Source organism: Phaenicophaeus curvirostris, chromosome 5 (assembly GCF_032191515.1).
Source record: "Phaenicophaeus curvirostris isolate KB17595 chromosome 5, BPBGC_Pcur_1.0, whole genome shotgun sequence".
Lineage (NCBI taxonomy): Eukaryota > Metazoa > Chordata > Aves > Cuculiformes > Cuculidae > Phaenicophaeus > Phaenicophaeus curvirostris.
Genome location: NC_091396.1, coordinates 40,827,177 through 40,853,905, shown reverse-complemented (window position 1 = coordinate 40,853,905; position 26,729 = coordinate 40,827,177). Strand labels below are relative to the sequence as shown.

At 36.4% G+C, this 26,729-nt stretch overlaps 1 protein-coding gene across 5 annotated transcripts in view; it reads right to left on the bottom strand.

Annotated features, from left to right (window-relative positions):
- AKAP6 (A-kinase anchoring protein 6) overlaps nt 1-26,729 on the bottom strand; it is a 284,802-nt gene that overhangs the window by 40,732 nt on the left and 217,341 nt on the right. For all 5 annotated transcript variants that reach the window (XM_069858426.1, XM_069858427.1, XM_069858423.1 and 2 more), the window contains exons 10-11: nt 8,898-9,044; nt 5,246-5,470 (exon numbers count right to left, since the gene is read on the bottom strand). In XM_069858426.1, coding sequence (XP_069714527.1) covers nt 5,246-5,470; nt 8,898-9,044 — 372 coding nt within the window. The remainder of the gene's footprint in view (nt 1-5,245; nt 5,471-8,897; nt 9,045-26,729) is intronic.

Here is a 26,729-nt window from a genome sequence, read left to right as displayed (position 1 = left end):
ACACAAATTCTTGGCTAGATCTTACTCAAATGATATTTACTAAAACTTTCATGAAGAAATGGGAATTCTTTTCATTATTCTTTCCTGCTCCAAAGTTATCCTGACACACAAAATTGCCAAACATTATCAGGTTAGAAAATCAGTTTTGCCCATTACTAGTCTCATGACATTAGGTCTTTCAGTTGCTAGAATTGTGTTTACCTGACAATCTCGTATGTCATTTAAAAACTATGTTTCTAGTTCTGGCCCTCACTGTTTCAGTGAAAGGCTAGAAAACATGAACTCAAGGAATTCAAAAGGCAGAACAGAAAAAAAAAGGACAAATAGAAGTATCTTTGTAGTTATAATGATCTAATGAATTTTACATCAATATCTTGATTTTCTTAGTCCAGATTCATGAGTTTTTCATGTTGCATCAGAAGGAAAATTAGGAGAAAGACAGCCATACAGCTGTCTCCTTTACAGCTGTGCAACCTGTGTTTGCTCCTTCCCCCTTCTCAACATGAACTCAGGTTAGGCTACACTTGGAAGCTAATTTAATGCTGCTGTGGAATGGCCAGCAAGTGTCACTACAGACTGAAGCAAAGTTTGTGACTCTCCTGTGTAACTAAATACGAAAATGTTTGAGGCAGCTAGGAGCACTGAAAGCTGGTGGCATGAGTAACAAAATGGCTCTGCAGCCTGGCTGCATGTTGTATTACAAACAGATCACAGAGTGGACCAAAGCATACCATGTTCTTTCCACAAAACCAAGAAACATAGGACCTTACATAAGCTGGGTTATGACCTTAACTAATAATACTTTAGTAAATCTAATAATACTCTAGTAAATCCAATCTCTAAATGTGCTGATAATAATGGGAAAAAAGTCAGCCAAACGTAGTCAGCAAGATTTAAACTTTGAATATAAACAAGTAACAGAGGTTAACACAAGGAAGCACCCTGTTTGCAACACATATGAAAATGGAATATGCTAAGAAGTAGGCTAGAGGAAGGAAAAGCTGCCTTGTGGCCAGCACAGAAGATTAGAGTAAATATAGCTGGATACTACCCTAGCACAGCCATTGACTTCCCAGGTGAAAACCCGGAAAAGTCACTTTATTTCCTTGTATTTTATTTCCCTAATTTCTTAAAATGGGCTAACAATAATTATCTTAAAGGTTTAGTGGGTCTTAGTTTATTAATGTTTGTACAACACATACAAGTCCTTGCCTGGATAGGATTATAGAAATGCTAAGTATTACTATTGCATAGCAATATCCCAAAAGAAAAGTAATTCAGTAGTACATTCTTTAATAAAAAGAATACTCAAATTAATATGGCATGATCTTTTATAAAAGAAAACATAGAACTCAAAATAATTTCCTACTAGTGAATTTAAGAAACCTCTCCTCCCACCACGTTGTTCTTGTCACGAGTCTGAACTGCATGTGAACTATACATTCAATTCATCCTCCAATTGCAACATGAAAGGAAAATACCTGAAAAATGAAATAACTGTTTTTCCTAAGGCATAAGTGTAATTTAAAACATAACACTATGGAATGAAAATCAACAGCATTGTTGAGTTTATTTTATTAAAAAAAATTTCTGTGTACAGTGGCTATGAATATAATTGGGATGGTAAAATATAATAAATTTCCATTAAGAAACAATGATTCACTTACCACAGTGAAAGCAGTAATAAGGTTAAATTCTTAAGTTAAGTGGAAAGGTAGTCAAACTAAAGCCCAGCAGGTTTCCTACTAGAGGCACAGCTAATGTTTTTGAAAATGTTCTAAATGTTCTTTCTCAGATATACTTATTACACATTGCAGTATTGTTAATTATATCCATTTTCTCTTTTATACACTTCCCCAGGAGATTAGTGAAGAATGGAAAACTTACTTATAGGGGAGTTCAAATTTAATGGTTTAATATATATCACAAAGTGATGTGCTCTCAGCATATTTGATAGGTAATAATTTTTTATATTCTAATGGCTACCATTTTGAAAATAATTAGTGTATTATTTACGTAGTTAGCAGATAATCAACTGAGTAATTAAATACTCTGGTTACATCATGGTGGTCAATACTATCCTGTTTAATGTCTCTAGAGCTCTTGTCATATATATTATATTAAAATCTCTCTCTATAAATATACTAAAATAATTAATTTGAGGGATTTATGCACATTCAAAATATGCCAGTAACACTACTAAATATAGTATTTCTGCACTCACACATATATAAAAGTCTTAGCCATATATATCTAAATGTATACTTAAACCCAAGTTTGTCTGAAATTAGATTTTCAAATTCATAGTTATGTGCTGAAATAAATGCCATAATTTTCCACAGAATCACAGAATCACAGAATAACCAGGTTGGAAGAGACCCACTGGATCATCGAGTCCAACCGTTCCCATCAAACACTAAACCATATCCCTCAGCACCTCGTCCACCCGTGCCTTAAACACCTCCAGGGAAGGTGACTCAACCACCTCCCTGGGCAGCCTGTTCCAGTGACCAATGACCCTTTCTGTAAAGAATTTTTTCCTAACGTCTAGCCTAAACCTCCCCTGGCAGAGCTTGAGGCCATTCCTTCTTGTCCTGTCCCCTGTCACTTGGGAGAAGAGGCCAGCACCCTCCTCTCTACAACCTCCTTTCAGGTAGTTATAGAGAGCAATGAGGTCTCCCCTCAGCCTCCTCTTCTCCAGGCTAAACAACCCCAGCTCTCTCAGCCGCTCCTCATAAGGCCTGTTCTCCAGCCCTTTCACCAGCTTTGTTGCTCTTCTCTGGACTCTCTCCAGAGCCTCAACATCCTTCTTATGGTGAGGGGCCCAGAACTGAACACAGGATTCGAGGAGCGGTCTCACCAGTGCCGAGTACAGAGGGAGGATAACCTCCCTGGACCTGCTGGTCACACTGTTTCTGATACAAGCCAAGATGCCATTGGCCTTCTTGGCCACCTGGGCACACTGCTGGCTCATGTTCAGTCGGTTGTCAACCAACACCCCCAGGTCCCGCTCCTCCAGGCAGCTTTCTAGACAGACTTCTCCTAGTCTGTAGCACTGCATAGGGTTGTTGTGCCCCAAGTGCAGGACCCGGCATTTGGCCTTGTTAAACCTCATGCCATTAGTCTCTGCCCAGCGGTCCAGCCTGTTCAGATCCCTTTGGAGCCTCCCTACCCTCCAGCAGATCGACACTCCCACCCAGCTTAGTGTCGTCCGCAAACTTGCTCAGGGTGCACTCGATGCCTTCATCCAGATCATTGATGAAGACATTGAACAGGGCTGGACCCAGCACTGAGCCCTGGGGAACCCCACTTGTCACTGGCCTCCAGCTGGATTTCACACCATTTCCCACCACTCTCTGGGCCCGGCCATCCAACCAGTTTTCCACCCAGGAGAGTGTGCGCCTGTCCAGGCCAGAGGCTGACAGTTTCTCAAGCAGAATGCTGTGAGAAACTGTGTCAAAGGCTTTGCTGAAGTCCAGGAAGACCACATCCACAGCCTTTCACTCATCCAGCAGCCGAGTCACTTTGTCATAGAAGGCGATCAGGTTAGTCTGGCAAGACCTGCCTTTTGTGAACCCATGTTGACTGGGCCTGATCACCCGGTTCTCTTGCATGTGCTTCATGATAGCACTCAAGATCACCTGCTCCATGACTTTCCCTGGCACTGAGGTCAGACTGACAGGCCTGTAGTTTCCTGGGTCCTCCCTGCGGCCCTTTTTGTAGATGGGCACTACATCAGCCAGCCTCCAGTCCAGTGGGACTTCCCCAGTCTTCCAGGACTGTTGGAAGATGATGGAAAGGGGTTTGGCCAGCACATCTGCCAGCTCCTTCAGTACCCTAGGGTGAATCCCGTCCGGCCCCATAGACTTATCCCGTCCGGCCCCTAATAACATCCAGCATTTCCTATGAAAAACATGGGTCTATCGCTGTGAAGTTCTGCAAGTCTATCAACAGTCCCTCATAATCACTTGCTTTGAAGTTTGCTGATAGAAGAAACAGAACTAGCATGATTTTTTCCCCATTAGCAGAAGGACAAAAATCATTTAAAAAACCTAAGCAGCATGGATGGAATAGAAAACCTTAAAATTGCATTCAAAGGGACATGCTCAGGAACCTGAAAAAAACCCCACCAACCCTATCCATATTGTCACAAACTTCTCACTAATCCTCCTGATTGGAAAAGGAAGAGTTAAAGGATGACTAATTGGGAGGCCTCTCATTGTTCTGCTCTCATTTTCTTGAACGCTTGTATGAAAAAATATTTGTTTGCAACATGCCCCTTGAGGTGAGTATTTGATAAATTGTCCATCGCCTGAAGAGTGCTGTTGCCCTAGACACCCTGATGTACTAGGCGAAGGTAAAAACCTCTTTTCCTCTAAAGCTCAACAATTACTTGTGATTCCTTTCTTATTTTTTGGTCAAAGATCACTTGCAGAGTAAAGTGACCTGTAATGATGACTCAGGTGAGGGTTTATTTAGAAGTGATAGCTATGAACAGAAGAAAATCACATGGTTCTAAATCAAATGGTTCTACCAGGTCTGTGTGCTAACTTAATAGCCCTCTTTCCTAAACGGTCCCACTACTTTTGGGGAATGGAACAAAACATACAGTCTCCATTAAGTCAATTGCAAAGTTGAATGCTGATTTTCAGCTTATCCATCTGTATATAGCATTGTGACTACAATTTTTTGCCATACTTTCCATAAATCTTCAGGTTTAGGCTTAAGGTGTGGCCTAGATTAATGTAAATCTCACAGTGTCTTTCTCCAAATATCTATTCACCACAAACTTGATTGTTTTCTCATGTATGCTAAATTTATATCTCTTGTAAATGTGACCTAAAATAGGCTATTCTTGACTCATATGTGCAGAGAAATAGGCTATCAAACTGGTGGACATACAACATATTAATTAAATCAAGTGACGTAGGGAGTGAAATTTGAAGTGAAGCTTTTCATAACAAAACTCAGCTTTATAGTGAAGTAGAATGAAACAATAGTATTGCTTTTCCAACTGCAGTGTGATTAGCCCTCTAAAGCTCTCTTCTGCAAAAAGCCTAAGGAATAAATATTATTGTGAAGCTTCAATAAAATCAACATGAATGAACATATAGTGCGAAAAAGAAGGTGAAAATATGAATATATGATTACATATGTACATGCATTGCATTATCTTATGTATAAATATTTTATCCCACCATAAAGAGGAGTCTCTCTATGAAAACTATGATTGTTTTTTTATTACCTTAAAATATTGCAGTTGTTTCTCAGTATTCATTGTTCCTTCATTTTCTTGTCTCAGACAGGAATTGAAGATGAAAAGCTCTGTATCTCTCAGCCACCCTTTCAGTTCTTTGATCCTGACCTCCAGCTGCCTTACCAGGCTGCCGCTTTCAGGCGAGAGCAGGTCACGTGGACCTAACCCACTGTGCCCTACCATTGTGTCTTGGATCTTCTCTCCTAGGGTTTTCTAATGCATCAGATAAAGAAAACATAGATTAGTCTTATGTACCAAAATGCATACAGGTTAATGTACAACAAGAAGCATCTGTTAAATGACTAGAGATGTGAGGTTTTTTTAATAATTACTACTAATATCCATCAATTTCATTCTTAGTTTTCTTGTTTCAATCAATTTCATTTTTTGTATTCTTGTTTTGCACTCACACTGTTCTCTCTGGGTCACTGACACTGCCAGAAGCACGATAAATCAATGTTTATTAAGAACAACTATGAAGAGAGGCAACAAAATGGTATGTAACTTTTTAAAGTAGGTACTCTACAGAATCTGTCTGTGGCTTTAGATCACGAGACTCACCAGTTTCTAGGCAGCAACACAAATATGACTGAGTTCAACAAGCTCTAACGTAAGGTAATGTCTAAGTTTTGGGGAAAACACTGAAACAATGAAACATTTCTGAGGTATGAACTGTCAGATCACTATTTCCAAATTTGAACACCTGGAGCTGTATACAGGAGAAGTTAGGTCACAAAACAGTTCCTGTGCTTTTAAAAGCAGAGAAACTTGTTCAGATGCCAATAAGCTAGAAACTGCAAAGCCTCAATGCTCCTGAACATCAGACCAATTATTTAGGCAACTAAATTTGGATTTAAGTTCCCCATGTTAAGCATCCACTTTAAAAATAATGGACCAAAATAAACATTCACCTCTGATTGCTAATAAAACTAATTTACCACAGCCTTTCAAAGTAGCATTTTTAACAAAAGAACTACTGAATAATATTTTGATAGTGCATGCCTTGAACATAATGAATATTCTGAAGAGGCCAGGGATAGAAAGTTACCTTCCTTTTCAGAATTTTTAAAGGCAATCCTTTAACGTTGCAAGGGAGATACATTGTTGCCTGCTGCTTCTATGCCAAGCAGTATTTTATCTGACCTATAAGAGGCTGTCAGGCTGACACTTATTATAAGCACTAGATCTGTGTTACTGATTGTAGAATATTGGATATACGCTGACAATCACATCCAATAACCTTTTAAACTGATAATTAGTAGTGGTTAATTGTTGTAACATGAAGATAAAGTTTTAGGTGACCCAGCATGCCTCTGTTGAAAATATATGCTTTAGAAAGTTACTGGAATATAATTTATAACAATGAAGTTAGCTTCCAAAAATAAGCTTTAAAACACACATAAAATTAGATCAACAGACATTAATCTACTGTGTGGCATTCTGTAAATAATATCTTTAGGACATAATAACTGAAAAAACATGCTTTCTTGGCAACACCCTTCTATTTGCGTGGTGCAGATATTGATGATTTGAAGACCCTCAGTGGAATCCAGCACTAGCTATTGTTTTTATGCTGTAACAAAAGTAGCAGCAGGAGGTGAAATCAATGCCCTTGGAGGGTAGGGTCACAAAAAAGAATTTATTGCCACTTTTTTGTTCTGGAACAGTTTGCAATCATAAATTCTTCATAAACAGAATACTTCAGAGAATGGTCCGTCTTCATAAATATACGACAGAGGACATCAATTTCATTTAATTCACAATTTGTGTCAGCACAGCAGATGCCAATGCCTGCCTTGATAGGGTTGTTTAATATGCAATTGAGACAGAGTAATATTCAGCACAGGGGACAAAATTTCACAGATTAAACTGTACGCACCACTGACATTTCATTCTAATGTATTTCCATTCCACACTGTTCACCTTAGATGAAAGTAATATTAAAAACCATATCCCTCTATTTTACCATTGTTAGAAGTTAAAATCCTCGTCTTTAATTTTTTTCATGCCAATTAAAACCTAATCATGCCAATTAAAACAGTATGCCTAGTGCTGTTAGTTTCTGCAGAGGTTTTTATTAAATTAAACAAAACTCTATCAAACTCTGCTTATTATTCATGAAATTGCATTTAGCAGGAAAACTGTAATAGTTATACTTTGTATTTCTCTAAATGTTGAAAATAATGGCAGAGATTTATTTTGATTTTAAGATTCTCAGAAGTGGAGAGCTACAGATTTTTTTTTAAGAAAGAGTTTTCTGGAGTTTTAGAACTAGGATCTGTTAATTACTTATCTCATAGTTTTATATCCTACCAGATAGAAACATTGCCACTGAATTAACCTGATTAAATACATCAAAAAGTCATAAATGTAAGGCTTACAACTGAAATTATTTTAAATATACAAATTTTCTGATCAGATGTAAAAAAATAGCTTAATAATTCCATTTTATTAGTAAATTCGTTAGTGTTCAAATACTTCTAAAATTCTTGTGGTGATACTGCAGATTAAAATTAAGAAATAATAAGCTCACTAGTCATAAGACAACTTCAAACATATTTTTGACAGTTTGCATGTTTAGGGAATCAACCAATTAGAAACAATTGTGCTGAATTAAAAAAGCCCCACCCTCTGTAAAATGGCTATTACATTACTAAATAAGCTAAAGTGACATGAGTCAGTTTTTAAAATCCTGTTGGCTGGCTGCATGTGTATCTTACTCATAATATACTGGAAATATTTTTTTAAACTACGATAATCACATGCAAAATTATGCCATGTAACTGTATTGCTAATATCACACATCTATAATTAATCATTTAAAGTAATTTATAAATTTGTCTGGCCCTTGATTTGCGGTGAAGGCAATTAAGGAGAGAAGTGGATGGAAAAATATATAGTTTGACCTCTCTCTCTCTCAGTTGTTGTACAACAAGAGGACAATAATGTCTCCTGCATGGTGCCATCACTGGTTTCTGGGTAACAGAATCACTATATTGCTTTTTTTGCCAGAGTCTTGTATTTTACTCTTTGGCTAAGACCCAGCCTATCATAGCGTGAAATGAATTACATGAAACTTTTTTGGCTTTTGTTAGAAGGGAGCTGAACACAGAAGCATGAAACATATCCTGGCTGTATTCTTAGCTTCAGGTATTTAGATTTGTACTGAATCTGCATATTTGCTTTTGAGCCATCAGTGTGACCTGAAATATGCAGTGACAACCCCACTTTTCATCTTAAGGGTATAGTAAATAGTTAAACAGTAGATGTCTCTAACATGTACCTTCAGAATAAATTCTATTAACATTCACTCAAGCATGACAGTCAGTGTATATCAGATATACTGCATTATAGTTGACTTGGTGCATACCCATAATACATGGCATATTTTACTTACATTTTTTATGTATTAAAGAACTAAAATTATTAAAGTCAGACAGGAGACAAGCATGGAATAAAAAAAATCAACAGAAGAGGAAAATACCATCAAGTTTTTATAACAGCATGAGTAATTTGAAATGTACGTGGTGAATTGAAAGAGAGAGATATTTGTACCTCAAATTAGAAATCAGACAGACAGCGTACTTCAACACACAAAAATGTATACATAACCCACAAACAGTAATAAAAATGCAAATACCCCAAGCAGTTCCCATTTTTCATTAATTGAATCCACTTTTTCAAGGAGATCATTTGGTAGTAAAACACCACTTTTCTTCAGAGCTTCAACCTTACTAAGCAGTTCCATCTTTTTCGGGTGCCTGATTGACATTTCTACATTGTATCTCTAAAATGAAAAGAAATGGATAGTATTAGCTACAGTGAAGAGTTTTGTCTATAAAAAATTAGTCTTTAATTCTGTGTGCTCAGTTATGATCATGTTCACTGTGGCATTTTTTTGATTTTATTTTTTTAAAGCACACAACCTTCTCATGACATACCATAAGATATTGAGGTACCAAACACGTTTCATTCTGGGTGACGTATCTATGCAGGCAGTTAGCAATAGATTACATATAATAGTATTCATTCACTCACAATATTCACTTGTACAGTAATATTCACTAACTCTCTTTCATCTGAAGTTTGATCTGCCTTTGTCTCATTCAAGTCAATGGCATCTTATTTTTCAAATATGTTTGTTCAGCACATAATGCAAGGCTCTCCATTGGGGAAAAAGAAAAAAAACCACAAGGAAATAATTTCATAACTATGTTTCCTGTACAGTTTATTTCTTCTCTCTCTCTCTCCCTCTCCCTCTCCCATTGTGGATTCTGTCTCATATATAGGTCTGAAGCACTATGACATGTGACTATGTAAGACACAACTCCCTTATAACGCAATACTAGTAACTCGATTTTTACTGCATCAACCAACAGGAACAGGGAAATGGCACACACAAACGAGAACAGTCATAATATTCATACAATTCAGTTTTTTTCTTCAAGCTGAAACTACCTCTTATTTCCTGCACTGTTATTTATTGTTAAAAAAAATGACAGAGAAAACAGGAATAGAAACAGGAGCTTCATTCAAAATTACTTGACTATGATTTTTTAAATATTTTACCTTTATATTGTTTATATATGCTATAAAAATTTATTCTAATCTACAGATGCATGGGCAAGTGTAAAATGTAAATGTAAAACCTGTATTATCTAAAAATCTGAATTAAGTATTAAATATAATAGTTACTATAGTGACTAATTATGTTTTAGAAGCTGGTAAATGAAAAAATAAAATATAACACATAGGCATCCACTCATATACACATACACTCTACATACGGTTAAGCTAATTCCCTCTATCTCATGTATAAAACACTCACAGAAATAGAACTTCTGATACAGCCAATAATGCACCTTTTACTAAAAGAGAATTCAGCACGTATTCTTTCAAAGATATTTACAAGATATGCATAAATTATGCATAGCTATTAGCAAATTGCATCCTAAATATTAAGCATTCTTTGCTCTATGTTCAGTCAAGAAAACTGCTATAGCAGCTCATACTTGAAAATGTTAATAAATGGGCTAAGTATAAAAAATATAAATAAAACAAGGAATGCTTAAAACATGGTGTCTTTGCCAGATCCAAGAACATGCTCTGTAGGAAAACAAAGCAAAAATACAATTGGAGACAGCTTAAAGAAAATAATAAAGGTGTGAAATCACTGTTTCAGCTAACAGGTCCTCAGCATTTCCATGCATATGTTTGCATATTGTTGGTTTCATATTTTAATCTCCCATTTACACAACACATGCACATCATTTGTATTATGTAAACTTCAGCAAATATTAGTCATTTGTGGATCATAGAGCAAATGTTTTAAATGAGGTGATTTAAACCATTTCTCATTATTAATGAACACTGATCAGGTGCCTGTGTATCTAAAATTACATGAATATGCATAGTAAAAACCAAGGAATTGTTGATAAAGAACTTGCCTTTTGATACTTGAACTGCAGCTCAGGTTTTATAAATGTACAGCAGCATGTATCAACCAGGTCTGGTACTAGGGGACTGGATCCGCCAAGAGGTAACATCATTTTATTGGACTAACGTATTCAACAAGTAAGCTTCTTGGTCCCTTATTATTGCCTATTCAGCTAGAATGGTTACTGGAGGAGATTATAATCTTCTTTATGTAATCTGATTTCTATTTAAAGATGATATAGCTGAAAAGGATTTGCATAATTATTTCCATAAGTACATGTAATATCAAGGGGAATCCAGAGTCCAATTTGCTAGGCGCTGAAATCCAGTTTGTGCTACTCCCTTCCTTTTGTCAAGTGAATTAATAGACTGAGGGAGTCCTCTAGCTGTGTGACACTGGTGCAGGCACAGCTAGTTAATGCTCATCACCTGTTCCCAGCTGGCAGTTGCTGCTGCCTGGACTGGGGCGGGGTATGTTCCTGGACAGATCAGAACTGATGAAGAAATAAAATACATTGCATGTTTCATAACTACAGTGCTCTTGTTAACAAAGAAGACGTTTCATTTAATTTTGGAGTAGATAAAACAATTCAGTGCAGCATAATCCAAATAGTGTGACAGATGTTATAAAACGCTATTACATTAAAAAATAAATAAGCTAGATTTTATGTACATGCTCTGTCTTTGTCACCGTGTAACCTACTGTATAAACAAGCATGATGAAAGTGCTGATTGATAGAAAATGCATTATACTGTAACTGTAAAAGATGAAAGAATTCAGTTCGTTATTAGATGCATTGGTATGTGATTGAGAGTCAATATTGTTTCACTCTTGGATATTTAACATGCAGTCTGTATTTAAAGGAAGAGCTTAATGTACAGGAGGTACACTTTGAGAACTGATAGTACAAGATGCTATTGCTAATGCTATTTTTTAATCCATTAAACACCTACACTCTAAGCAATTGCATGGAAAAATTAGCTACCAGCTCTATCAGTGCTGCACTACCATAGTCTGGTAGAACTACTTAATCCTGTGGTGAGAAGATAATTTAATCTTCAGATTCATTCTTTCTTCAGCTTTAAGCTAGCACAGGCTGCTCCATTGTGACAGTCTGTGGATGCTATGATATAGATTACTGCTTAACGGCCAAAAATGAGATTAAGAAATTGAAAGTAAAAGGTTTCTCGCAACAATCACAATGATGAATAAAATAGTAATATTTAATTTCCTACATCACCTGTCATATTAAAAAAATAGGCAAAAACCCCCGAACAACAACATACTGGGAAACCTTCGAAATATTTACAGCGTGATTAGCTGTGTGCATGCCTGGCTGGTTTTGTATTCCCAAACCCATTCAAAAGAAATCCAAAACATTGTTATGTAAGTTAAATAATTTTGCTTTTTATTCCTTCTTACTCAATACAATCGATAGTTCCCAAAGGACAAATAGCAGAATTTAAAAAAGGGCAGCAGTGTTGATCTGTGAATAAGTTTGGCAAAAATATTTAAACCCTGAGAAGTTGAATTCCAAAACAAAGCAAGTTAAAATCTTACTTTCCCTGATAAAAATATTCTAAGAAAATCCAGGCAGTCTTGATTAAGATGTATTTTTTGACACTTTATACTAAATTATGCTTCTTTTTTTTTTCTCTCTTTAGAAAAATTATATTAAACATTTTTTGTGTGAAAAATCACACCCGAAAATTCTGCCCAAATGGAGGCTGGAACAATGCCTTGTAACAGTGTTAATTGTCACCATGGAAACCAGAAGAATAAGCCATTTTGAAACTGGTATAGAAGGCACACATTGAGCAACTCAAGCATTTTTCAGCCTCCCTCAGTGTTAAGGAACAAGATGCCTAGTCACTGAAAGGTCAGAGAAAGAAATCATCATGAAAGGTTCGTAGATGTGTACTGTCTGGTAAACAATAAAAAAATCTGTACACAGTTAACAACTCAGTAAGACTGCGCACTGCATCTTTCAGAAAGAGAAACACCACAAAAAGATGATCAGAACTGGGGTGCAGATTCCAACCCTTGAGCAAAACTTTAGGGCAATATTATGCGAACCTTGCCCCTAAAGCTCCCTGGGAATTCTGTTGTTGTAATAAAACTTCAGAAGAGGAAAGAAGAAAAAAAAAAGCCTGCATGATGGAATTCAAAATAATGCTCTAAAAGCACACAGAGAGATTAAGACATCCATTGTAAGACTTTTGTATGGTGCTTCTGTTGGTTATAGTGAAAAGAGACTAGACATACTGAACACACAGTGGAACTACAGCTACGAAGTACAGAAGAATTAAGCCAGTGAACTTTCTCCATTATTGGAATAGGGTGTGCTATTTGTCGATGTTCTGCATTCCATCATTCACACACGAACAAAGTCTCTTCAGTCAAATGGCGCTGTATGATATGCAACTGAGATCAGAATTGAGTGACCTGTAATGTTAGTTTTACCTGGATTGGATCTCTAAATTTTAAAGCTTCCCTTTTGGGGTGTTTTGACTGCTTCAGGCACAAATACATACGCATATATGTTCAGTGTCTGTATCTGCACTCACAGTCAGCATTGGCACACATCTGCAAAATATACTGCATGCTTAAAATTGAATAAAGAATGCTCTGCAAGCAAATTCACAACATATGTAATATAAATACATATAAACCTACAGCAATGCACGTAGAGCAATATTTGACCATCCTCTCTTCACAAACATTCTCGCTTTGCTTTCTGGATAATGTTTGCACTCTTCATGCTAGGCTTCATGGTGGCCCCTTAGGAAGCCCATGCCTAATGCCATTCAGTGGTGAACAAAGACTCTTTTTATTCCAAAGTCCAGGGTCCAAAGCTCAGCTGTATACAAGCAAAGTGAAGGAATCTGCTAGAGGCCAGCCTACACTTCACAATAGCTCTTAATGCTTCTACCTTTTTGGTATCAGTGTGAAACATTTTAGAAACTGTCCAGAAGCTTGGTTATATTTCTTATGCTGTCAATAGCACTAGAACCTCTGGACAACATTCAAGATCTGGGCTGAGCAATCTGCCTAGATAAATAGAAGTTGCTGTTTCTTGCAAACTTCGTGTATTTCACTATTAGCAATTTATGGCAAATAATTGCACAGGGAAATTATAAAGACTCCTACAATTGTCCTTGTAAATTAATAATAGGCTTTCTTGATTGGGATAAATTTGCTGCTGAGCCTTTGGAAAAATTAAAAAGTGCAATGTCATTTAAAATTGCCAGAACTCACACAGCAAATTACATCTGAGGTTAAGAATCAGCTTTTCCTCTTCTAGTTTATTCCATTTGCATGATCTGGAAATCATATTACATTGGCTATGTATTGTTAATTGGACATAGATTGCATTATCTTTAATATAAATCAAACTACAAATATTAAAATGAATTGCAAATTCTCTAATAGAAGAGCATAAAACAATCTTTTTTAAGTATCTCCCATTAATAATTTAATTCCAATTATATCACTCAGAAAACTCAAGAAGGAGAGCTCTAACTGATTTCCATTTGCTTTTTTCCCCAACAAATAAGCACAATAGTGCAATATGTATTTGTGTGAGTGCATGTGCCTATGGGTGCATGCCTGCAAAATGAAACAAATCTTAGCACTTTTGCCTTAAACCCCTGCAGACACCTTGTTTTTCGTTTCAGAAAGCAGCAAGTGTGGATTACACTTTTGCGATACATTCCTTTCTGTGGCAGCCAGAGAAATAAACACATTGAAAGAAATACTAAGTAACTTCATGAACTAAATTTTGCCCACATTAAAAAATTTTCCAGACTGTACCTTGTTCTGCCCTTTTTTAAGGAAGGTGATCCCAAGCCTTTAAATTTTAGTATAAATGTAATATCTTTTTGAAGACTTTGTATGCCCTTTAATGAATTTATATTAAATATTTAATACTGTTTAGGGCATATCCACTACTACCAAAAACAGTTATATTCCCAGCAGTCCCACTGTTTCAGGCAGAGGGCTTGATTGATCCTCCTAGCCTGAATTGAGTAGAATGAAAAGAAGCAGTTGGAAAATAGCTGCAATCATTTAATGCAGATGACCTCTGACAGGCTCACAGCTCTTCTATCTGAACAGAAATTTGCATGGGGTCTCTGTGCAGAGGAACAATGTAACCTAAATGGTAGACAATCTTTATTCTAATGAAGTGGGTGTCAAGGTCAATGTAAAACTGCAATGATAAATGGTGCACCACTAGGCAAGAGAAGTTGCATAGGCATTGTAGTGCTTTCACATTAATTGAAAGCTGAAATGCACTGAGTGAAAGCACAAGACTCTCTTTTCACTATAATGTGTTAATGCTCAAATGTTTAAATGTTTTATTCAAGCCCCTAGCCTGTTGGCACAAATCTTATTGCAAACAAAAATACAATAGTTGGCCAATAACCAGTAAAATAGAACTTTTTATTAGCTTGCCTTATTTCTTGAATCCCTAACAACTTCCACAATCTACTCAGAGTACCAGAAGAATAACAAGTCTCCAGACACCTAATGTAATTCCCATGATCCTTTTTCTATTTAGGATATCTGTCTTTAATTAGTTCCAAACAAGCAAGCCTTTAGACAACTCTTCATTAGATACCATTCCCAATGAACTAAGTGAGAGAAGAAAAGTCATGCTTCAATATTATTATTTCCTAGATTCCAAGTTTTCTTTTAGTATATAGTTAACATCTCCAGGTGCCTTTTGTTCTCAGTAAGAATTAGACCAGCAAAACTGGGTTTTGTAATGCAAAGGGTTGTGTGCCTAGACTGGGGACTAAACTACAATCTGTTATTGTGGCTTTGTCAAAATTGCAATGCAACTATAATTATAGTGCTTCATCAGTTGATCAAGCATTTTGTAGAAGGCAGTACATTTTGTCTTATAAAAATGAGGAGGACAGTAAGCTGCTTTTTAAAATCCTGAGCTGCTTAAGCTTGTTAAGGGTATATTGTTTGCTAATACACTCATTAGCAGCCAAGCATTTTAACTTCATCAATTAAACGGGAAATGGTGTTGCACCATTAGTTTCACAAAATCCTAAAGCACAGATAGCAGTCTGCAGCTAAGAATTTTAGAGAATTTATTTTCATCTGTGAGCTGCATTATACACTTCAAGATGACTTTTGTGCAGTGACAAATACACAGGGGGTGTGTCTGTGCATGAATGTAGGCGGTGAAAACCCCACATATAGTTGTGAAGCTAATTATAAATATACACATATACACCCACTTAAAATTTCCCAAGTCCCATAAGGATTGCTGCTAAAGCACAGCATCATTTCTTGACACTGATGAACATTCACTCATCTGAGTAATCCCAAGGATGACAGAAGTTTATTCTTGTGAAGAACTAACAGATCTCCTGGATAACTAACAGGTTCGCAATATGGACGGTAAATTCTGAATATATATCAGCCTTTATAGTTTTGGGCTGTTCTGTGCAAATAGATGTTAACAATACAATTACAGTTATTCGACAAGGAGCTATACCTTGTTACTAATTAAAAGGACCTGCGATACTTCAGTTTCTGGGAGGCTCTGAGTGGCACGTACTGTATAACACCATTTCTATTTTACAACTTGCCTGTGCAAGGGAATTTTCCATATGGAAATCAGTCTTCAGGATATTGCAATTCAGAGAATAAACTCCAGTGGAAAAAAAAAAAAAAGTATAGTGTAAAGGCCCCCCCTGTGTTACTGATGAAACTGTTTAAAAAACTGTACAGCTTCATCTGTGTGTGATTTGTCAGGTCTGAAGCTTTGACGTGCCCAAGGGGCAGACCCCAGCGGGGAGTAGGCTGCAGAGCTAAATAGCTGTGAAAGAAGTCTTAATGTAGGATGGAATTCAAACTAACCTTGACATGACCTCAGGAAAAATATGCAAAAAGTAAAATGAATGCACTCTGCAAGATACATCCTAATTTTGTGGCTGAGCTGGTTAGTTTTACAAACATAACTGGGACTTTAAAAGCAAAATAAAATGTGAGGGAAATAGGGAAACTTTGGAATTCAGAGTAAAAACTTAAGCTGGCATGGGGTGTTGCTGTGGAGGCATATGAACCATTTGGAAACAATCCAAATAAAAACCAACATTGAACAATATTGTTGTCAGGCCATCTATTCAGGAAAATTGTTTTTTTTAGGTTGAATATAAATGACACAAAGCCAAGATTACATCATTGCATTACAAAGTCTGTTGTGGCTTTTAGCCGAACAAGCCCCATGGATCTACTGGCTGATGGCAGTAATTCAGGAAGAACTTTTAAGGGCTTCTTTTCCTTTTTAAGCTTTGTTACTCTAAATATAGAGGAATTCTGTTAAAACACTGATTATTTATATTTTTCTTAATCCACATCCCTGAGTTTGTTCTGCAAGCTTACTACTTGATACAAACCATAAAAATTTGAGTGGGTATATTGTCTTGATTTGGCTTTATTATGTGTTTTGCCTGTCTTGCTCAGTGTTCAGTTAAGCAGGAAGACATCAACCTTAATACTGCAGCCAAGAACTGGCTAATTCACTAGATATATGGAAATTTTAATTGAGTGTCAACTTCTGTTGAAATTCAATCCCATTACCTTCAGAATGTAATTTTGTAGCAATACCAGTTATTTACTACACTATTAACCAGATTTTAAATATAATTATATTGCTAAGAACATATAGCCAAAATACAGCAGTTTGAATTCATATAGTAAGGGTAATCAAGTATCAGGTGCATGAGATTCTGCTAGATCTACAAACTGCTGCCCATCTACAAATTAAGATAAACCCTGGCTGACAATGGTAGAACATAGTCCCATAATACAGGTGATAGTGCAGTTCAGGTAAGGCCACAGAGTTGGTATACTTGATGCTACAATATTCTATCGATCTCGTAAACTATGTCTTTTACTGGGATCTTTGGACGATATACACAGGAATTTCTGAGATTCACCTTTCATTGCTTGCAACGATATTGTTAGAGCTTTGAGGATTTTTCTACACCTTGCACCAGAAGTGTGACTTCTGGCACAGACTAAGACAGATCCAACTGACAGACATGCTTGAAATATCAAATGTGGATTTAGCTTAATTTACATTCTGTAGTAGCCTGAAGAATGATTGATATAAATAAATAAAAACAGTGCTCTTTAGGAATTAGTAACTACTATACTTTTGGGTTAATGCTCAGTTATGTTTATTGAGGAAAAACACAGAGTAAAGAAGATTCCGAAATACTGGTGTAGACAGCAGTTAGCCCATTACTGAGCAGAAAATGTATTTGGTGGCAGGGAAACTATTTGGCCTGGAAACAAAAAGGTGGAGTTGCAGCTCCATCTTTGGCTGGATATTCTGAAATGTGGACCCTACATGTACCCAATTTCATACAGCTACATTTTCATATTTACGTTTTTACAAAATAAAATACAACAATGTAAGATTATGGAGATTTTTCTTGAAGAAGATAATCAAAGGAAGTAATTTATGACCTGCTGTCCTCTCTTCTGCTAAGTTGTGCCTGCTTCTGCAGTATGCATGAAACATAAAATTGGAACTCTTCTACACAAAGATTTAATTCCAAATGCACCGACTATTGTCTGTCTGTGTGTTATAGGCATCATTCTATTTTGAAATGGATGTTCCTGCACATTTATCTTTCACAGACTGGCTCTTCTGAAGTCCTTACTCCAATGTTACTTGGCCAGAATGCAAATGGTGGTCAGTAATAGCCTCCCATGAGTGAAGTCTGACTGAAAATCTACAAATAAATTATCCTCTCTTCTAGCAGTACCTACTGGGATATGTTAAAGTTAGAATAGCTTTGTATCCTTCTTCTTCTTCCCTATTTGCTCTACTGTTTCATAGGAGAAGAGTTTTCCCAATGAAATAAAGAGTCAAAAGGAACCTAAGTTTCTCAGACCACAGAAGAAGAACTCAGAACTCCACCAAAGGTCAGGAGAATTCACAGCAATCAGTATACCCACCATTTAGGGCACAGTGGTTTTAGTAATCCATATTACTAGACCTTGTCAACTGCGAGAAAAGAAAGTGATCCCTGGTCTGTAGTGACAGCCCTGCAATTTCTCTAGGCTGGTGAGTGACCTTAAGTCAAACCCAGACAGACTCTTGCTCACTCTCTAGCCTCAAAGCACATGGATCCGAGTTCTCATTACCTGTAGCACCTACTGTAACAACATGACCTTTAAGGTATTTGAACTTTTGTCTACACAACAGAACTTACACCTGTTTAAGGGCCCATCTAGGTGCTGATCAGAAATTGTCGACAGCAGATTTCTCAGTTTGCCCCAAAGTTATAATGAAAAATGTCATTTTTACTTTAAATGCACATCCTTTAATGTATTAAGTGAAAGCAAATAGTTTTCATAATGTGCTGTTTGAGTTGTTCCTTATAATTTCCCTTGAGTTATGTCAAATTTGGCACACACAGCAGGTCCACTAGGAGTGCTAATACATCTCCACTGACAATCTCAGACACTGGCAATCACCCTAATTCTTCTTACAGCAAGACCATTATAACACACAGCATCAAAACTATTGTTAAAACATGTTAAAAAGAAAGTTATATAGTTAACTACTTATTACCATCTCCAGACAGACATATCCTGAACCCTTCAAGAGACATAGCAGATAATAGCTATTCACTTTGCCAGTACACATTAATGTTATTAAAACAAAAGGAGAACTTGGCACCCTATTGTCATTATCTGTGTTAACAGTAGGCTGAATCGTATAAATTCTTAAGAATTCAATATTTCAGCTTTAATATTATTCTAGGAAAAACATAGTTTTATTAGAAAAAATGCTCTCAAGTTGAAAAGATATTTTTATGATCAACTACAAAACACTTTCACGAGCAAATTTATAATGGAACTGCTGACACAGTCTAAACTATGGCTGTGTGAACGCTGCAGAAACAGCTATTTCAGAAAACATTTTTAGCATTAGTGTAAGTCCAACTTTGTTTAAACCTGAACTTTTTTTTCACAATAGCAAGTAATGTTAACAGCATGCTGAAAATGTTAAGGCTAAGTGTACACTGTCAAAATTGATTGAATCTCTCTGAAAACTGGAAATTCAGGCTTTTTAAACATAATCCAGATGTTTGGCTTTTAATCACATTTCAAGAAAGAGGAAACTTATGCAATACAAAATTCATACATGCATATTTCATTAGTGCCTTTCCTATCACTGAATTAAAAATTTCTAACATATGTTTTCCTCAGACAGATAATGCTTTAAATTAGAAGAATTGGCATGAAGTTGTACTCCTCACGAATGTCATTGAATTATTTTAACATGGAAGAAAATATTTCATTTTTTTATGGTATTAACAGCTTTGATAGCAGTGATTGTTTTTTTCCCTTATCAATAGGAAGTTCAATAGCCCCAGGAACAAACTAAGTGTATAAAGATGACTGAACAGCAAGAAGTAACAATTAGCCTTCTTCAGAACAGCTGAGACTGGTAACACCCTGATGGACCTATGGGTATTTAACAGTGATGCATTCTCTCTTCCTCACTGGTGATCAAAACAGTGTAATGCTATGCCCAAGCAGCTTCTTCAGCAAGAGCCAGACTACCTGGAAGGTGCAAAAACTTCTTAAAAGGTGTATTTTTGATTCTAGAAAACTTAACACCACCACTTTATCTGCTGATATTTAAAGGACTATATCAGTGTGGCCATTGTTCCTAAAAACTAATATAAATGATAAATTACATGATTTTGTTTTTAAAACCTCTGGAGTTTTCTAAAAACGGACTTTCTGAATGCAATATTTTAATATTTGAATAATTTAAGGCAGGCAAAGCCTAAGCAACATAAATGACAGGAACTATTAGATTTATAATGGGAAAAGAAAAGGGAAAAGAGAAAGGAATCCTGCTTCTGGCCACTTGCATGTGATATTGTGTTTGCTCTTTAAGAGCCTTGTAACTTCGAAGGAGTATGTGAAGTATGATCATGAACCACCAGGAACAAAATCATGCACTCTGTTATTCTGTGATGTGATGGAGTGATATGTTTCTACGAAATTCACTTCTGTCAAGAAATGTTATAAATTGAACAATCCAGGACATGCTAAAAGCCAGTCTCTGCATCTTTAACAGCCATTGTGCATAGGACAGACACTTAGCCTCTTTCCAAAGGGCCTCCAGTAAGGGTACCCTTAATGCAGCCTTTTACAAGCAGACTCAACCTTGCTGTTCCCATGCCCCAAACAGTTGCAGAATTGTAACAGTCCTGTGAAGTGGAAAAATATTATTCTTAATTAAAAATGGGAAAATGAGATATAGATGGACATTGTGATAGGTGGCAGGGAAGATATCTGATGTGTGTTTTGAGATCCATTACAGCATTCTGTCCAACTGAATTTATCATCTGACCTATTCAGAACTACTTAATATCATTTGTTTCACACAAGACTGAAACAAAAAAAAAAAAATTGTTGTACTGATGATACATTTTAGTCATCATAAAAGATCCCTTAGTTCTAAAGTTAATAAATCTTTATTTCTATAAGACATTTAGGAACAAACACTAGTAGTTACCTTTGTGATACTCAACTATCATTATTTTGTCTAATGAACAACTAGTGAGATAGAAACAAAAGAAATGTTTCCTCTGTTTCTATTTCCTTAATTTCAGGTATCTGTTTTCAAGGATTTATGTTGCTACAAAACCTGAACTCTGTTATTTGCTGGCATGATGAAAGATGAAAGTATCTTCTCATCTCTAATGGCATTCTGCCAAAACATTCTCTGACAAAACTTGGGCTGATTCACAGATCTGAAGTTCAAGAAATTGTCATAATATAACCTCACCACTTGTATAAAATGTGGCACAGTCTTACTTTCTCTTCCCGTATTAATACCTCAGCTTCCTGGATCAGAGAAAATCTTTTGATATTGCATCCAGCCCCAGTTTAAAGATGCAAATTATCGAAAATTCAGATAATTCTTTGGTAAGATGATAAATAACTAGCTTCCTTTGTTGTTAGAAACTGCATGGCTTGTTTCTAGCTTGAATTTGTTTAATTTTAACTTCCAGTTGTTTTATCTTCTTATACCTTTGCCAATAGCTTGAATGTCTGTGAAAGCATGATGTTACTGCAAGAATCAAACAAGAAGCCAGATGACTTGCACTGATCTTAGGTTAACTCTGTTTGGCATTTCAGGGATTACAGTTTATAGAACCAAAACATAAGGAAGCATAACAATTTTTGCAGAGGCTGTTGAACTCAAAATACACATACTTTGGACATTCTTAATGCTTGATTCTTCCTAGGGCTGTCAGAAAGCCAATTTTCAATAACTTGGCCTTGATTTTAATGAAAAATAATGGGTTTGGATTTAGTTTGTACCTATAGTCAATATTGCCTGTACTTATGTTTTGGCTTTTACTAGTTAGGTTCTCCTGGTTCACTTACAACTGTTTTTTCCTGTTTTTATTCATGCCAGAAAGGAAGATGGGCAACAGGAGAAAAAGACCATAGTGGTGGATGAAGGTGATGATATCAATGAGAATTTCACCTGAAAGGAGAGTATATTCTAGTGCACACTACCAAGTACTCTAGATTCACTTCGGAAATTGCAGAGTTCAATTGGAAGTGGTCCTGGCAGACCAGGGAATCTGCCCCTTTGTGTTTTTTGGGTTTTTATGAGCTTCTCTGAAACCAGCACACAGCACAACATTTGTATATTAAACAATCTTGTCTTTCAACAACTAAGAAAAGAATATTTCTGCAAAGATATTGCAATGAAACTGTAAAAATGAGGGTTTGGGAAAAAAACTCACAGGTTCAGTTGGCTTACGTTGCCTCACTGAAATGCTAACCTCTGTGCTCTAATCAGATGAGTAAACTGGTGACTATAGCATCATATTCAGATCTATATAACGCTTGCAACGTCAGTGGATTTAAAGACCAGTAAGTTATTGCTGTTTTAATGTCTGAGTTCTATGTAGAGAAGATGAAAAAGGCATGTCTTGAAAACTGGAAAAGATATGCATATATCTGAGAAGGAAAGAAAAACTTCAAAGGATTGCAGGAAATATCAGGACACAAAGCCAGCAGTGAAGCAATAGGAAGCAAATTCAGGATATTTTCATTCTACTTCAGCTATAGTGAACCCTAGGAAAGACATGAACTTTTGTCTTTTTGGCATTATCTCAAGACCTTCTGGTCCTGCTTTGTGGAAAGCCTATCCTACTAACCATCCATGCCATGACAGCTGCCTGGCTGCTCAAATATAAACTGAGAAGGTCTGTGCCCATTAAGAAAAGATATATGCTTAAAGTAATATGTATTGATGCTTTCAACTTTAATTGTTATCTGCCTATTTAATTAATGTTTCTTATACTATACTGTATATGTAGGGAATTAAGTAATTCCTAACAAAGATGGAAAAGTATAAGGAAAAAAACTGAGAGAAGGATGAGGGGTAAATAACAAGATCCCATTTTTTTATTGTGTGTTTTTCAGATTTTTAAGGAACATATTCTATTGAGAATATCAGGAAAAATAAACTACTCTGTTTTTCATGGTGACAGAACTTTCATGAATTGTCTCCGCATTTGAATGACATAGTTTAAGTGACTCTACTTCCTAGCTTAATAATAATTTTACAATTAGTGACAATTCTAAAAATGAAAAAGTATATCTTGTTGAACATTCCATGTTCCTAGCAGCACCAGGTTACTTTTTTTTCAAATCTATATCTGAGTCAACTATTTTGGTCATTTTGTTAGCTATTATGCTAGAGGCATATAACGTTGCTATAGAAGTGAAGTTTAAAGAAATTAAAGTAATGAATTCATATTTTAGAGCAGGCCAGAAAACTTTTGGGCATTAAGCTACCACACTAGCACTACATTAACCCTACTGAAGGTAATTTTTCCAGCTCAGTGTTGATTGGCATTTGGTACAGATGTTTGAATAATTGCCATTGCATTGATTTTATTCTTTGCCTCTTTAATAAAATGTGGAAGAAATAGCACAAGCAGAAGCTAACTGTCCTTTGGTAAAGCCATTAAGCACTTAAGAAAAAGGTTCTAATATTTAAACCATGGAAAAATCTTTAAAGGTGTTATATATGTTTCTAATTTTGCAACCTTTCATAGCCCTGAAAAAGTCCCACTAGTATTAATTCATTTACGTTTGACTGGTACCACGGAAAAAAAAACAAACGACCAAGTTAAGATCACAAATGCCACTCTCCCACTGATGGAATCCCTGCCATCAAACACCACGAGCTTCACCCCCTCCTGTCGTGCAGCCGCCTCTGGCCTGGCCACCCCACCCCGCCACCTGGTGGTCAAACCAGCTCATTAGCCATTTTAAAGTGGCAGAATGAGAGGACCTACAAAGAAAATATAAACATGAAAGAAATAAACCCCAATGAACTAAAGCCTGTTGGAATTACTATATAAACGAGAGAGTTTCTTCATCTTATCTTAGGTTTTCGAGGAGTGGTCACTGCTTGAGGCAGGATACCAAGATTGATCGAATAATGTTTTCTTGTGTTAAAAATGAACAGTAGGTAAGTTCCTAAGCTTTTCTATGCCACTTTATAAAACAAAGTTCCATAAAAGATCAGTCAGTTGCACTATAGCCTCATCTTCCTAGGAAAGACCAGAAGGGAAATCTTAATAAAAAGATCTGTAACTGCTTTCCAGGATCAGAACATGGGAGTGCCCCTGGTTTTGAGATTTACTCAGTCAGAATATGCTGGTGTTAAAATCTGTAGTGCTAGCGTAACAAATTCTTCCCCTTGCAGATTAAGTCGGCAAGCTAAAAGATATTGCTACAAAACGAATTCAAAGATGCGGCAGTCTCTGAAGAACCTGTAGATGAAGGGATCATGTACTTCAGGAGGGAGGATTATAGAAAATGCCAGAAAGCAAAGCTGTACTCATGTGACTGTAAATGGTGAGTGTTCTGTGCTATTTTTAGTCTCATAAAACCATAAATATCAATATATAAGCCTCTTCTCACAATACTTCTACATCAAATTCACAAACAAATCTTATACATGATCCAAATAGTCTATGCTGATTTTAATGATACCAAATGCCTAAACAACGAGATGTCCCATCACTAAAGGTCTCCATGTTTTGGAGCTTACCCAGACAGTGAAGACATGTTCAGAGCGTACATAGACACACAGAAGTACAACAGTTTTGAAGTGATGTGTAAGTTACTGTAGTGGTAAATTTCTAGTGACTGGCTTGAAGGGAAGGAAACAGGAAAAATTGGTAAAGATTCATTTTCTGGCATGTATTCACTCAGGTGAAGTGCAGAAAGTATATATTTCCTCACTGTTGAAACATGAAGGGACAAAGTAGAAAATTTTAGCTATCATTTAAGTAGCTATCATTTAAGTCTTGGCACCAAGGTCAGGATTTCCTACCTGCTGGTTTACCAATGAAGAGCACCATCTGTGGAAATGGGTGGCCCATAGAGAGAGAGTATCCTGCTTTTCTTCTGTCCCACAAGAAGAAGCCTGTGGGACATAGGGCTTTTAAGAGATGCAAAAAGCTCCTCACATATATCACATCTATTCCCCTCCAATAAGGAATTTTGCTTATCATTGCTTGTTGCAGTTGGCCAGCAATATTCCACCTCTTTTTTAACCTGACTTCTAAAAAGAAGAGTCAAATTTTAATTAACATGAGCCAAAGAGAAAAATTTTTCATGAAATAGATATTTTATTGCTTAGCATTTTAATACTCTGAGTAACTTGGAAATGTGCCAGAAATAGCAAAGCTCACTTATTTAGCATTAGTGCTGTTAGGCAAAAGACATGTATATAGATACGTATCTTACAGACAGATAAACCAAATGAAGACATGTGTCTTTAAATAACTACATTCTCTTTGCTTTGCATCTATACTAAGTCCCTAAATATGTTAATCTTCTTTTTTAATCTGGAGGACTGAGTACTATTCAATAATTCAATAAGAGAAATGTCCGGCACTTGAATTAAGATCAGAAAAACAGGTGGGATGTGGGTCTGTCTGCAGCTGGAGGCAGAAGGTGGTGTTGTTACCTCTTCTGGAAGACAAGTGCATTGTGCATTTGAAGGGAGTAAGTTGTGCTGTTGTTTCTGGGCAAGATGGAAAATTCTAATTTCGCTGATTTTAGACACCAGGGCTTGCTGGGGATCTCTGCTGGAAGGAATGCTGGTTTGATTCTGACTTACCCCTACACTCATTCACTACTTGTGACATATCCCAGGCTTTCAGCATTTTGTTCAATTACTTTGGAAACAGTTTACTCCAACATTTTCTGACCATTACTAGATCTTTTATCTCCTCTGCATTACGTTTTGTGAGTGCATGGTGTCTGAATTGGCAGTGTGGCAAAGCTGCCTTTTTCAGGAGCTTTACTAGACTAACAGAATTCTGTTTTGATGGACTCTGGATGATTTGTGAGGTTTTGTGCTAACTTCAGTTTAACATCAAAGTGCTCATCTTCTTCAAATATGTCATGTTCATCTTGAATGCTAGGAAGCAATCACAGCAACTTCCCTGTTTCAGGTACTGCTTTGAATATTGCCTTCCAATTGAAACCAGAGCTTGCACGGACCTGTGGCCAGGGGTATGTAGAATTCTTGTAAAACAGCTATAGTAAACACTAAGTGATGACATCTCTTATTTCAGGGGTTCCTTGTTGACTGACTGCATTTATCCACTGGTCTCGTAATTATTTCATTGCACATCTGCAGTGCTTCATTGCATCTCTCCAGTCTAATTTTGCTTCTTATCAGTGTTACACTGCAGCTGGCTCCACAATCCAGCTGGTATCAAATTAGTCATTGATCTAATAGCATAGTTGCAAATATAGCAATTGAATGCCTGGCAGCCTTCTGCATTGCCAGAACACTGAGAATCTTTAGATCTGCTCAAGTCCTATTCCAGGTATCTCCTTCTTTATTAAAGCCTTAAATTCTCAATGGTTTCAGACACTGTATTTTAATTTCAAAGGTAACCACAATATTCAATCTGTCTG